This window comes from Emydura macquarii, unplaced genomic scaffold (genome assembly GCF_026122565.2).
Source record: "Emydura macquarii macquarii isolate MOO-44397 ecotype Brisbane River unplaced genomic scaffold, CSIRO-AGI_Emac_v2 contig_2676, whole genome shotgun sequence".
NCBI classification, from domain to species: domain Eukaryota; kingdom Metazoa; phylum Chordata; order Testudines; family Chelidae; genus Emydura; species Emydura macquarii.
Window position 1 is genome coordinate 15,485,181 of NW_027132813.1, and position 15,350 is coordinate 15,500,530.

The 15,350-nt window shown below is 38.0% G+C and overlaps 1 protein-coding gene across 5 annotated transcripts in view; it reads left to right on the forward strand.

Moving 5' to 3' along the window:
* Positions 1-15,350, forward strand: part of GPATCH2 (G-patch domain containing 2) — a 195,307-nt gene that overhangs the window by 159,960 nt on the left and 19,997 nt on the right. For 2 of the 5 annotated variants that reach the window (XR_010922974.1, XR_010922976.1), the window contains exons 9-10: positions 12,327-12,409; positions 13,274-13,420. Coding sequence is in view for 1 of the 5 variants with exons in the window: in XM_067564947.1 (XP_067421048.1) it covers positions 12,327-12,409 (83 nt within the window). In the remaining 4 variants the exon portion in view is untranslated. Of the gene's footprint in view, positions 1-12,326; positions 12,410-13,273; positions 13,477-15,350 lie in introns of all 5 variants that reach the window. The other 3 variants (XR_010922975.1, XR_010922977.1, XM_067564947.1) reach the window with 2 other exon arrangements.

Sequence of the window (15,350 nt, forward strand, 5' to 3'; positions counted from 1 at the left end):
AAAACAATATCTGTCTGTTGGCAAAATTAATATGATTTATGACCTTACTTAATACATATTTACCCAATATATATTTTAGAGGAATGTTTAATTGAATGTGTTTATCTGCTGCCTCGTTCCATTTACTCAGGGCACTGGAATGTAGCCAATTCACCATACATTTGGTCTGATTACTTTACATTTCCACTGAACAAAGCTGGTGTATATAAGCCATATTCCCCATAGCAACAGGTTCTGATATGAATGATTAGGTGATATTCATAAATGTGTTTGTTGAAGCTATAATCAAAATCTCCATCCCATGGTCTTCAAAGTCTGATCCCTTTTTCTTCAAACCATCAGTGTCAGCTTTTATTGGTTCTATAAAAACTGTGAAATTAAGTATCTAATCCCCATCATTCTCCACTGAAGTAAGTTTGGATGGATGTTGTTGTAGAGGGAAAAATCTTTGCCCTCATCTGCAGCCTGAGCAAAAGGAGCCAAATACCCCCAAAAAAGCAACTGCTGGGAAAAGGGGGAACAATTTGTTTGATAAGAAAGTAGCTGTCACAGTAACGTCAATAGAAATTAGCTGGTTCTCTGGCTCTTCTTGCTGACACTGACTGTCCAAATCACTAGGCGCAAATGCTATATAGCTTTTTATGACAAAAAACAAAATAGATTTCAGACACTGATTTGACCTAAAGTTAGGCAAATCCAATCGTACTGGGTGACATCTATTTCAGATATTCCTAAGAAAACCGTACTGAAGTTTTTTGTTTTGTTTTGTTTGTTTTTTAGATAGGTCCCAAAACCTCCATTTTTACAGAAACAATTTTGATCACTTTGATGTCCCACAGGATAGAGCCGACTTCGTCTGTACAAAGTGCAGGCTGGTTTCCATGTTGGAAGAGAAGGTTAAAGGACTAGAGACCCAAGTATCAACCCTGCGTTGCATTAAAGAAAACGAAGTCTTTCTCGATTGAAGACATGATTTGCTACTGTAGGCACAGTGTGAGGAAAATTCAGAGAAGGCAGTGCAGGGGAAACTGAAGAACGGGGGAAAAATTGGCAGCTTGTGACCTCCCTACATGCCCACCATGCAGATAGAGGTAAGGAATCGTTTTCAGGCTCTCTGCACAGGTACTACAGCGGAGAACTATTTGGAAGATTCATCTGAGGGAATGGATCATAAGGAGACCCTGTTGATCAGAAGGCAAGGGATGCATTGTCCTAGGTATGGGGGTTCTACGACCACCACTCCCAAGAGGAAGAGAAGGGTGATGGTGATCGGGGACTCCCTCCTAAGGGGGACGGAGTCATCCATCTGCTGTCCGGACCGGGAAACTAGAGAAGTGTGCTGCTTGTCTGAAGCTAGGATTCAGGATGTGATGGAGAGACTGCCAAGACTCATCAAGTCCTCAGACCGCTACCCTTTGCTACTTCTCCACGTGGGCACCAATGACACTGCCAAGAACGATCTTGAGCGGATCACTGCGGACTATGTGGCTCTGGGAAGAAGGCTAAAGGAGTTTGACGCGCAAGTGGTGTTTCATCCATCCTCCCTGTTGAAGGAGAAGGCCCAGGTAGGGACCGTCGCATTGCAGAAGTAAATGCGTGGTTACGCAGGTGGTGTTGGAGAGAGGGCTTTGGATTCTTCAATCATGGGATGTTGTTCCAGGAAGAAGGATTACTAGGAAGAGACAGGATTCGCCTAACGAAGAGAGGGAAGAGTATCTTTGCGGGCAGGCTGGCTAACCTAGTGAGGAGGGCTTTAAACTAGGTGCGACGGGGGACGGAGACCTAAGCCCGAAGGTAAGTGGAGAAGTGGGACACTACAAGGAAGGAGGAGGATGCAGCAGGGGAAGCCTCCTGCTTCATACTGAGAAAGTAGGGCAATAGGCTAGTTATCTCAAGTGCCTATACACAAATGCAAGAAGCCTGGGAAACAAGCAGGAGGAATTGGAAGTCCTGGAACAGTCAAGAAACTATGACATGATTGAAATAACTGAGACTTGGTGGAGTAACTCACACAACTGGAGCACTGTCATGGATGGGTATAAACTCTTCAGGAAGGACAGGCAGAGGCGAAAGGATGGAGGAGTTGCACTGTATGTAAGAGAGCTCTGATTGCTCTGAGCTCCAGTATGAAACTGGAGATAAGCCAGTTGAGAGTCTCTGAGTTAAGCTTAGAAGCAAGAACAATAAGGGTGATATCGTGGTGGGTGTCTGTTACAGACCACCAGACCAGGAGGACGGGTAGAAGAGGCTTTCTTCAGTCAAGTAGGGAAAGTTTCCAATTCACAGGACCTGATTCTCATGGGGGACTTCAATCATCCTGACATCTGCTGGAAAAGCAATACAGCAGAGCACAAACAATCCAGGAAGTTTTTGGATAGTGTTGCAGACAACTTCCTGGTGCAAGTGCTGGAGCAACCAACTGGGGGCTGTGCTTCTCTTGACCTGCTGCTCACAAACAGGGAAGATTTGGTAGGGGAAGTAGAAGTGGGTGACAATCTAGGCAGCAGTGGCCATGAGATGGTCGAGTTCAGGATCCTGACGAAAGGAAGAAAGGAGAACAGCAGGATACAGACCATGGACTTCAGAAAAGCAGACTTTGACTCCCTCAGGGAGCTGATGGGCAGGATCCCCTGGGAGGCTAATATGAGGGGGAAATGAATTCAAGAAAGCTGGCTGTATTTTAAAGAAACTTTATTGAGGGCACAGGAACAAACCATCCCGATGTGCAGAAAGAATAGCAAATATGGTAGGCGTCCAGCTTGGCTTAACAAAGATGCCTTTGGTGAATTTAAACACAAAAAAGAAGCTTACAAGAAGTGGAAGCTTGGTCAGATGACTAGGGAGGATTATAAAAATGCTTCTCGAACATGCAGGAATGAAATCAGGAAGGCCAAATCACAATTGGAGTTGCAGCTAGCAAGGGACATGAAAGGGAACAAGAAGGGTTTCTACAGCTATGTTACCAACAAGAGGAAGCTTAGGGAAAGTGTGGGCCCCTTACAGGATAGGGGAGGCGACCTAGTGATAGAGGATGTGGAGAAAGCTGAGGTACTCAATGCCTTTTTTGCCTCTGTCTTCACAGACAAGGTCAGCTCCCAGACTACTGCATTGGGCGGCACAGAATGTGAAGGAGGTGAACATCCCGCAGTGCTGAAGGAACAGGTCCAAGACTATTTAGAAAGATTGGACATACATAAGTCCATGGGGCCGGATGCAATGCATCCGAGGCTGCTGAGGGAGTTGGTTGTTGTGATTTCAGAGCCATTGGCTATTATCTTTGAAAGCTCGTGGCAATTGGGGGAGGTCCCTGATGACTGGAAAAAAGCAAATATAGTGCCCATCTTCAAGAAAGGGAGGAAAGAGGATCCAGGGAACTACAGACCGGTCAGCCTCACCTCAATCCCTGGAAAAATCATGGAGCAGGTCCTCAAGGAATCCATTTTAAGGCACTTGGAAGAGAGGAAGGTGATCAGGAACAGTCAACATGGATTCACCAAGGGAAAGTCATGCCTGACAAACCTGATTGCTTTCTATGATGAGGTGACTGGCTCTATGGATGTGGGGAAAGCGGTGGACGTGTAATATACCTTGACTTTAGCAAAGCTTTTGATACGGTCTCTCACAGTATTCTTATCAGCAAGTTAGGCATAGAGCATAGGGATCAACGAGTAGTGATCAATGGCTCCGTGTCTAGCTGGCAGCCGGTCACAAGCAAAGTGCCCCGGGGTCGGGTGATGGGGCTGGTTTTGTTCAACATCTTCATCAATGATCTAGAGGATGGGGTAGATTGCACCCTCAGCAAGTTTGCAGATGACACTAAGCTAGGGGGAGTGGTAGATACCCTGGAAGGTAGGGATAGGTTACAGAAGGACCTAAACAAACTGGAGGATTGGGCCAAAAGAAATCTGATGAGGTTCAACAAGGACAAATGCAGAGTCCTGCACTTTGGATGGAAGAATCCCATACACAGCTACAGATTGGGGATCGATGAGCTAGGCAGCAGTTCTGCAGAAAAGGACCTCGGGGTTACAGCGGATAAGAAGCTGGATATGAGTCAGCAGTGTGCCCTGGTTTCCAAGAAGGCTAATAGCATATTGGGTTGCATTAGTAGGAGCATTGCCAGCAGATCACGGGAAGTGATTATTCCCCTCTATTCGGCATTGGTGAGGCCGCATTTGGAGTATTGTGTCCAGTTTTGGGCCCCCCACTACAAAAAGGATGTGGACAAGTTGGAGAGAGTCCAGCGGAGGGCAACAAAAATTATTAGGGGGCTGGAGCACAAGACATATGAGGAGAGGCTGAGGGAACTAGGTGTGTTTAGTCTGCAGAAGAGAAGAATGAGGGGAGATTTGATAGCAGCTTTTAACTACCTGTAAGGGGGTTCCAGGGAGGATGGAGCTAGTCTGTTCTCAGTGGTGGCAGATGACAGAACAAGGAGCAACGGTCTCAAATTGCAGTGGAGGAGATCTAGGTTGGACATTAGGAAAAAGTTTTTCACTAGGAGGGTGGTGAAGCACTGGAATGGGTTACCTAGAGAGGTAGTGTAATCTCCATCTTTAGAGGTTTTTAAGCTGTGGCTTGACAAAACCCTCGCTGGGATTATTTAGCTGAGGTTAGTCCTGCTTTGAGCAGGGGCTTGGACTAGATGACCTTCTGAGGTCCCTTCCAACTCTATGATTCTATGATTTGTCTTTTGTCTATGGAAGCAGTGTTCTCAGAGTCATGTGCTATGCACTTACCAATACTGCAGTCACAGTATCCTTCTGCTGTATTAAACCTGTGTACAGACAGGGAGAGAAAACCTTACTGACAAGTTTTCAATGGGATGTGCTAGTTACTGCAGGGCTATCAATCGCTTGCTATTCAAATGGAAACCAGATAATATACCTTTGATCAAGCATGATTTGGCTAAACTGCGTGGGATTGGCAATACAGCCAACAATTGCCCCTTTGCATCTTAAAAAAACTACCTTTAAATTTTTGTTTCATTTAGGGGAGAGTGCTTTAGGATGTGTGAAGTGCTTGTCGCATGCTGGACAGCTGTAATTCACATCTTGGAAAGGTGGAAGATGAATGTTTTGAATTCAGTCAATTGTTCTTATTTATTGTTATGGTAAACTTGTTGGGCTACTTTTTTCTCTCCCCTCTTAAATATCTATATAAGGAGCTTTCTTTTTCTTTCCACAGCGAAGCACTCCCAGACTCTGCAGGTTAGTGGGAGGAGGACACTATCAGTAAACAACAAATGTTAACTTTCTTTTTGACAGAGTGACATCTTCTAGATGACTGGAAAAAGTAGTAGAACAAAAGGAACTATAAACATTGGTGCAGTAGCTCTGTGCCACAAGGGAAAGGGAGTTGACCCCTTTCTAATGAACCTGTTTGCCACTGCTTTGCAACATATCTCTCTTGCATTTTGTAGTACTGTATTATGAAGGTGCCATAACAGAATCATCGTTAGTTGTGTTGAGATATGTATTTGATTAAACCTCTTTGTTATGTATGAGTAATATTATGTACTTGGGGCGCGACTTTGCATAAGCATCCAAATTTATGAAGGCTTAATCAAAATTGAATTGCTGAAACTTTTGTTGGTCCCACTACCTTTCTTAAATACTAAGGTGACAGGAAATTTAGCAATATCTACATGATATTGTTTAATGCTGTATATCGCTACAGTTCTCAAATAGTGGTCCATGAACCTCAGGTAGGTGATGAAGGATTTACTAGCAGTCTGTGGAGAACAAGTTGGTCATATTAAGACACCTAAAAATAACATTTAAATACTGTCCAGTTTTCCATGTAAACAATTGCTAATCACCACAGAGTTTCCATTATCAACTGGAGGAGGCAGTCTGTGCAACTTCCTGTGGGAGGAGGACATGTGGGCCACAAGACAATCTCTAAATTAAATGTGGTCCACACTGTAAAAAAATTGAGAACTTTTGCTATGCTGTTATTACATTAGGGATACTAAAATAATGAGACTGTGTGGTCAAGCTATGCTCTTGTTCAGGAAAGATGGAAGAAACCACCCACCTTCATTTTTAGTCATTTTATTGGCTTTCCTATGTAATATGTTTTTATTAATCCAATTCCAGAATTGCTTTCCTGGTTTTAGACATTCTGCATTATCTTATTTCTCCCTATTGTTCTGACCTCTGCTCCCCATCCTCCGTCCTCCTCTCACTCTGTACCTCTGGTCTTAGCCTTCTTCCTGTGACACATCATAGTTGAGGAAAGAGGTTACTTACTGATCTCCTTTATATCTTATGAACTCTTTCCACCCTTCCCTTCCAAGCCAATGAGTCACTCTTTCAATCTTGTCTTAAAACCATTTTTTAGATTTTGAAAATTAAAACTATATTATAGTAAGAAATTCAACTTGTCGATGACTACCAGGAGTGTCCAAACATGCCACCTAATGGGATAAATTACATTGTCTATTTAAGAAATTGTTGTCAAACCATTTCATGCTTCAAATGAGTTGCAGTCATCACTTTGTTCTGTCTCCATTCACACCCAACTCTTTTGAGATTGAAAATGGACAAAGAGAGTGACATTTTTTCCTAATAATAAAGCCCTCATATACTTTCTAAAATACACACCAGACAACTCCAGCCTTACTACAACCTGTTTCTAAAGAGCTTCTAACTTATCAAGCCTACACACTAAATACAGCATCCAATGATAAAATTGAAGAGTTCTACAGCCATCTGCAGGAACTCATTGATACTGTGCTGGAATAGATGCTGCTGTTTACAAAGTATTTCAATGCCCAAGTTGGGTGAAAGAGTTGTTAAGCAGAATATAATGGACAGACAATTGATATCAGTTCATTAAAATATGCTGTGAAAATCAGCTTGTTTAAAACGTTATTTCAGCAACATAATTTAGGCTTTCTAAATCAGCTGCACAGAAATCCAATAGATATGAATGTTTCTGTACAAAACATAAAAGCTTCCTCTCTCTACCTCTATCAGCAATTGCTACTTTCAAAGTTCAAAATGCATAAATGCATAATGTCTAAAATACATAAATCAGGCACCTCTATCATTTATAGATAATCTGTGTCACAGCATAGAGGTACAAAATGTAATCCGGTAAATGGTTTGACACTTCGCTGAAGTGTAAAGAGAAGTCCAAACAAACTGCGGAGGGGAAATGAGGTGTGCATGTATTAGCAATGCAACCAATAGTATAATTATAACACATCAAGAATAGTAAGTATATGGATCAGCTTGTGAGGAAAATTCCTAAAAGCAAGAAGACATTGGAGTAAGGTAACCAACAGAGACGTTGTAGCAATCAGTAGACATGTAAAATAAATACATAAGTAAATGTTTTATTTGTATTGCAGTAGTGCTCAGAAGCCCCTAATTGAAATCAAGGTCTCATTGTCTTAGGCAGTGTACTAGCACGTATGAAGAAAACTGCTATACAAACTTAATCCTCACAACACCTTTGTGAGATGGCTGTGGTATAATTGCCACTTCCAGGGTGTTAGGGATGAAGATTAATTGTTTTTGGAGGAGTACTGTTTTTTACAGATGGAAAAATGGACAAGGTGGTTAATGATTTCCCCAAGTCCACCCAGCAAGTCAGAAGGAGAAGTAGGATTGGTATTCAGGAGTAGATGACATCTTGTGCTCAGTCCAGTGTCCTGTACTGCTTTTTAATGACTGAAGTGAATACTAAATCTAGAGTGAAATTCTAATTACATCTGGATGTTAATAGCAAAGGTGCTGATAATATCTGGGAGCATCATAAGCCCTTAAAGGTGAAAAGAAGAGGTTAAACAAGTAAAGGTCTGATTTCTTTATTTTCCTTTTTTCTTTATTTTTGTTGTTTTTATATAAAATATCATTTAACAAAACAAAATATATATAAATGCATATGCAAAGTGGAAATGGCATATAAAGGTCTATTTTCTATATCCATGGTCTGTGAAAGTGGGGGGCCTCTTTCAAAAAAGGCTGGGTATGGATTGAAATGTCAACATGAAACTGAAGGCTTTTTGCGGATGAAAGGATGGTGCTAATGACTACAAAGATCACATTAGATCAAACTCTGACTTGACCTGCTACAAATGGCTTTGAAAGCTTGAACATTCATAATTGCAGATGAGAAACAGCTCATTAAAAATATTGTATTGTCAAGAATACTGAGGTGATAGAAAAACAAGATGGCAACAGTGTGGATGGAATGGTTTGTTTGGGGAATGTAGAAGATGTATCATTTAGATATCTATCCTGGAAAGATTATCTAGGGGAAAAAACGGAAAGCCAGACTACCAGAATGAGGAGTGGGGGAGTAAAGAAAATGGTGTCTAGATAGCACGGAACAGTGGGATGAGAACTTTTACAGCAAATAGCCATGAGCACTGGTGACTCGTGTTAGGAATGGCTGCCTCCACGTAGATGAGGACAGCTGTTTCCATAGTGTAACTTACTTTTTTATTAGTATATGTGATTTTTGATGAGTTTTCTTGTGCTTATAGTAAAACATTGCCATTTTTTCTTATACTGTATATAAGAAGAAAAAGGAATAAAATCTGGCAGTAGATTTTTCCATTCCTTTTTTATTTAATATGTTGAGGCATGACAATAACAACAACAACAAAATCTTGGCCTAGTAGTGTAAGTTCACACCAGTCTGGCTTTTGCAGCCTTTTTACTTCCCTCTGCCACAACTTTGCCGCTGCTATGACACTTGCAGGCCTGCTCCACTGTTGTGCAGCTGATGCCCTGTCTATGTTTATATTTTTCTTATTGACAGTGAGTGTTCTTGCCAAACGCCAGGGACCATAGTCACATCTGTTTGTCTCCCAAGCTTGTCTGAGGCTGCTTGGGAACACTTTTTATCCAGAGGGCAGCTTTAACTAGGCCTAATACTCTGAAAGCCTCTATTTGTAAATGCATACAATGAGGCGACAAGTTCCTGTTGTCTTTCCTTAAAAATTATTCCATTTGACACTGCTTGCTCCAGTCCCTGTCACCAGCACATCAAAAGCCAAGTTTTCAGGCAAGGTGGTCTTAACAAGTTTTATTTTTTCCCTAATAAAATGCCTAGTTTTCCACCAGAGCACTATTTATAAACGATAGCTTGCAGCAAGCTATGGATAAGTAGAGAGAAATCAGGGAAATAGCTTTCTTCCTATTTGTAATCCTTGCTTTTGTGATTTAATGTTAAGAAGCATATTGTTGAACCCCTAGCCAGATTGTGAGGGTCAGAGTTCTGTCTACTTCTACAATTTAGAAATGTAATACACATGAGCCAGTGTTTGTTTATAGCTAAAGTGTAATGGCTGGGTTTCTTTAAACTGTAGCTTTCAGATTAGGAACAGTTCTTTGTCCCTTGCTCATTAAAATGTAGCCTTTTGTCTTTCTGTGATTCAGTCAACAATACATGTAAAATGGTAGTTGTAAACTACCGTGGAAATAAATACTTGTTTGAAATTAATCTAGTTTTAGTCGAAGATATAATATTAGTGGTAGTCTTATAATGGACTGTGGATTTGAAAAAGCTTAATTGGTGCTTTAACGATTTCTTTAAATATTAAAAATTAAATTAAATCTTCAAATATTGGCTAGTTGTTTCTGGCATATAAAAACTCTAGGTTTTACTCAAAACCATAGCAAAGAAATAACCACTCTCACCTTGGCTAGTGATCAAATTGTTGTGCTTTGCAAAGACAAATGATTCATTTATGCTGAAGGAACAAGGCTGCCTTTCAGACATTCATTGATTTTGAATTAAAAAGTAACTGCTATGTTCTACATGAAGGGTGACAACAATAACAGAGTAGTCCTTACTTAGTGTTATTTGTTGCAACTCCATTGCATGTGCCTGGAGGAAAAGTGGTAGGACCTGAGTACCATAATCTTACTGATCAATAATCTAGATATCTCAATGCAGTGTAACAGATAATCAATTTTGGTTACAATTACTCAAACCCAGCTAGCTGTTATTCCTTTAACTCAGGTCTTGAGGTTCAATTGGCTGACTTTATTAATTTTTATCTTTCATCCTATTTGCACCCTTGATGTTGTGGTGTGTGTTTTTGATTTGTGCTGTTTGGGTTTTTTTGTTTGTGTTCACCTTTCCCCTCCACATAAGAATGCTGGAGAAAGAAAAACAGATATTGCGCTCTAACTAGTATGAGACATGTCCAGGAAACTTGTTTTGTCTAAGACCCTGCAATAATATAATGGGATATGAATTTTGGGAAGAGGAAGCTGGTGATCTATGTTTAGTATTCATAGGTTTCTTGATTAAAAAAAATACTACAATGAGTTATGAAGGTCTTCACATTTTTTATCTGCAGCATATTTATTTTGAATAAAATGGGACATATCTTTTTAGCTGTTAAGCCAGTTGCTAATTTTAATATTTTGCATTTCTTTATTTGAATTCAAATGTTTAAGTTCAGCAAATAAATTCTAAGTGTGATTTAGCTGCATTATGAATGTTAAAATAAAGTGAGTAAACAAGATAGTTGAAGCCATTCCTGAGGAGATAGTTTTCCCAAGTGTAATTAGACCAGCTTCATAACCCATTCTCTACATTTGTTAGCAATTATTTAAAACAACAACAAAATCCAAAAACACACATTATGTTACTGTACTTATTTAAATGGTTACTTTAATAAAATATACAAAATATAAGTTAAAACCTGCAAGTTGAATAACAGCTTTGTTTAAATAGAGCTTTTTGAATATTTATTTTGCCTTTTGTTGCCTTTTTCTATATGTTATTTAAATATTCCAGTTTTCACATGTACTACAAATTATGAAAGGTTTGGGTTGGGGGTTTAAAGAGTCTTAATGTACATTTAGAACTAATTGAAATGTACCCCATGATAGCAGAAGGGGGGAAAAAAGGATAGTTCTCCTATACTTAGCCTTTGGATATTAACATTTTATTTAAATACAACTTGTGAGCCTGTTTTAAGGGAAAAAAGTCCATGTTAAAATAGAAAGTTAAATTAATCAATGCTGAAGTTCTGGCACAATAATTTATTCTGGGATACGCATTGGAGTATTTTATTTTTTAAATAACACACTGAAGCCCCTCTGTGAAATAAAGTTATTACTATATTTATTTTTAAAAGCCGTTTTGTACCAGAACACTGACCATTTTCAGCCCTGTTTTGTGGTTTTGCTTTTTTTTACAGTATTATCCAGGAAATTTGAATATTCTTTCAAATCACATAATTAATGATCTCTTACACAATTAATAACAGTATAGTTCAAAGAAAGCTATGTGCAATAAAACAAAATTCCTAAGTCATTGATTGAACCCAGGCTCTAGAATGGGAACATAGTACTCTTCATTGGCACCACTTCACTAGATGTGTTTTCCACCTTGAAATTTAACAAAATGCATGAAGTTATCAGTAAAAGAATCACAATATTGGGGGGAGGATTTTTTTTTTGGGGGGGGGGGGGAATCTCTCTTTTTCCCTTGTCTCCTCTTTTTCTCCTCTTTTTCCCTTGTCTCCTAATTCTTCACAGAATGACACAGCCAGCAGTATCTATACTGCTCTAAAGGAATGCCATGTTACTTATAGCAAAATTGCACTATTATCCCAGTTTAACAGTGCAAATAACATTAAATTCCCAAATTCTAGCTTTGCCTTTTTCTGGGTAACCTGACTTCCCATTAGTTCAGTCCATTAAGATGTGGTTATTTACCACTTACAGTAATACTCTGTCTTAAGCAGACCAACAGCATAAACTCATAATTATTTAATGGACACAGCAAAATACTATGCCACCAATATATAGTTTTCACACCCTGCCAATGAATTAGATGGGGGCGGGGGAATCAGTGTGTGGCACAGATTTATTTCATATGCCTTTGAAGAGTTTTCTATTTCATGTTACCTCATACATTCTTCATGTTACCTTAAAATAAATTGATAATACTTTTTCCTGTAATAAATGTCATTCTGACAGTAAGGCATTAGTAACCAATTGATAACCTACAACAATATTGTGATCTCTTTAGATAATTAATCTTAGCTATTTTCCTGTCAGAAGCAGCAGTGTTTTATGTTGAGCTAGAAAGATTGCCAGTTTTGAAAATTAAAAAGCATTCCTTTTATATTATTCATTCCAGTAACAATTTATGATGCTGTGTTTAGATGCTGAGCGCTTGTCAACAAACATAATTATGTTTCGATATAAACAAGATTGGTGGCCTCACTGTGCAGCTTCATCTTCATTGAGAATGTTTTGATTTAGGTTCAAATTATACAAGCTGTGTATTTATGTGGCGATTTTTCCCCTTTGTTAATAGTTTTCTCTGATAATCACTTACAGACAAACAAGTGTACATTTAGGATCATTGTGCATGGGAGACATCAAACGGAGAAGAAAAGCTGCACCCCTGCCAGGACCCACAGGTAACCAATTTTACTGTTTATAAAAAAAAAAAAAAAAAAAAAAAAAAAAAAACCCAAAAGTTAAATCTTTAAAATACAAAGCAGTGGGTCAGCAACACAGCAAAGTACATGATAAATTCAGCCACTCTTGAGATACCTTTAGGCAGGTAGTATAATAGTATTAGAGATTAAGAATTAACTGATTTTTAATTGTTCTTTAAATATTTCCAATTTCTCAGCCTTTTCAAACACAGTACTAATTAAAGAAAAGTGATTTGGTTTCCCCATAATGAAAATCTTAGGCAAAAGTTGTATACTCAACAATATAAGGTAGGAAGAGCTAGCATATTTTTGCAATAAAGAATGTATATCAAAACATAGAATAAATATAAGATACTCTACAAGAAAAAAATAGTGAACTGTTGGGCAAATCATTGAAAGTTTGGAGTCAGGTATATGAAATAGAGCCATTTTATGTGCTGCACTAATTTTGAACCTAACATCTGCAAGTCCATTTTCAAAGATTTTTATAGATGCGAGGTCACAACCATTGCATGCATTTTGCTGATGTTACATCTGTGAAATGACTTTTTCAATACTTGGCTGTGATTTATAGGATTCTCATTGGTTTGTTTATATTAACTATATATATTTATACTGGGGAGGGTGTGGGCATGCATCTTTTTGTGTATATTTCTATTATTCTGCCTTCATATATTTCACATATTTGTAGTATGTGAGCCTCTGGAATGCACGTTAGTATATATTATTATTTATTAGCAGATATTTATAGTACCTTATATATACAGTGTGCACACGCATATAATTCTTTGATTCAGATCTGTCCTAGATATTTCTTAGAGTAACCTAATGTTTGCATTCCAGTTGAATGACCCCCTGAATATTTCAGTGTTTCAAACATCAATGACAGAAAAAGACCAAGAACAATCTCAGAAATGCTACATCTTAGTGGAAGCAGTATGGAAAAAGAGAGTGCCTGGATCAGGTCCTAAGACAATGAACATATATGAAGTGAGCAGGAAAATATTTAATGACTGAGGAGAGGATAATATAATTATTTCTATAAGGTGATTTTGTTTTCACAACTTACAAGTTCCAAAGGAAATCATTTTCTACAGAGTGGTTATAAGTATAGTGAAATTCATTTTATCATACATTTTACTTTGGACTTCCCTTGTTCACAAGATGACTCCCCCTGCATAATTTGCAAAGTCAGTCTTTTGATAATGAAGTCACTAAATATTTCATATAAGCACTCAGAGTTTCTGATACATAGTGACATCTTCACAATGTACAAGGCATTTTTTCGAAAGGATTTTTGTTTAAAACTGAGAGAGAGATACAGGCCTTTTTAAAAAAAAATACAAAATCAAAAAAAGAAAGAGAAAAAGAAAAAGCCTTGTACTTGCTACTGTTTAACTAATATGGATTTATATTTTTAATTCAAGAAGAGTTGTTCAGTTTCCTTCCGTATTAGTTTTTGATATTGTGAAAGGTTTTTCTATGTTTGAATCTGTGATTTTTTTTTAAAAAGAACCCAGTATAAACTTGGAAAAACATTTAGTAAATTAAACCATGTTAGCTATGTTCACACACACGTTTCACAAGTATATGTGTTCAATACCTCACTACCACTCCTTACCAAACTAAATTAATTTTAAAACCCGAGTTTTTTTTGTAATGTTTGAAATTAATTGAAGAAAGAAAAGGATTTACCTAATGTCTTTACATTCCTAAAATATAGAAATAAAAGGATTGGGATTGACCAAAAAAATTAACATGGAAAAATTTTTTTGCCCCCCCCCCCCCCCCCAAAAAAAAAAATAGCACATACACAGCAATCACAGTAATGTTTGTTTCTGCAAATCAGCAGAATGAGTACATCAGTACTTACTCTGCTTTCTACTTGAATACAGTAGTGGAAGCTGAAAGGTTTACTGACTGTAGATCAGTGAACAGCTATAAGCTTTATCTTGGAATACGATGCACAATATTAAAAATTAGGAAAGCATGACCTAGTATGTCATCCAGGTAGGTGAGCAAAATAGTTTAGTTCCATAATCCCAATCTGTGTTTCGAGAAGAAAATTTCTTGGATAAATGCATTTCCATAGCAATGTGCGCAGTATGCTTTATATATTTGGGATAAATAGTACCAAGGAGAATTACTGGTGATTACTTTTTAAATGGAGATACATTGTGTGTATTTTTGTGTCAGGTTAGCACCTGGTCCTGTACATACTCTCAGACATTTTGCAAGACAGTAGACTATTGTAGCTAGCAGTGTTATTGGGTAAACATTTATTAATTGTGACAAGAACACCCAATTTATTTCAGTACTCTAGCTTATTTACTGCTCTTTCACCTTTGTATTTTATATTGAAAAAGTAAAATGAATATTGATAGAGTTAGATATTGATTTCTAAATTTATAGCCTGTTCTCAGCCTTGAGTCAAAGTCACATACCAATAGGTTTGTGTATATTAGTAACAAAGGATGTAGACAACTTCTTACAACAATGAGAAACTGTTGAAGCAAGAAAGTTTTCACAGAACAGACCATATTATAGTTTGAAAAACGTCATCAGTAAAGGTGAGGTAAAGCTGTGCTGAAAAGCAGTGAACAAAATAATAGGAATACTATTTGATATGGATGGGAGGGGAGTTTGTTACCAGCTGACAGCAAAAACAATAGGATCTTATTTTGCATTTTTTGCTATAATGAATTTTCAGTTTTGGGGGGTGTTTGATAAAGCCTCTTTTAATATTGCATCAACTTAACTAATTAGTTTACAAGTTAAAACAAGGTCATTGCAAATATTTCATACTTTTTATATGTGTCTTCCGTTTCCTAAGAGTCAAAGAGCCACGGCAGTACATTGTACATCATAGGTGACTACTTATTTTTCCTGTCCATTTCTTCTATAGAAATTGATACCTATT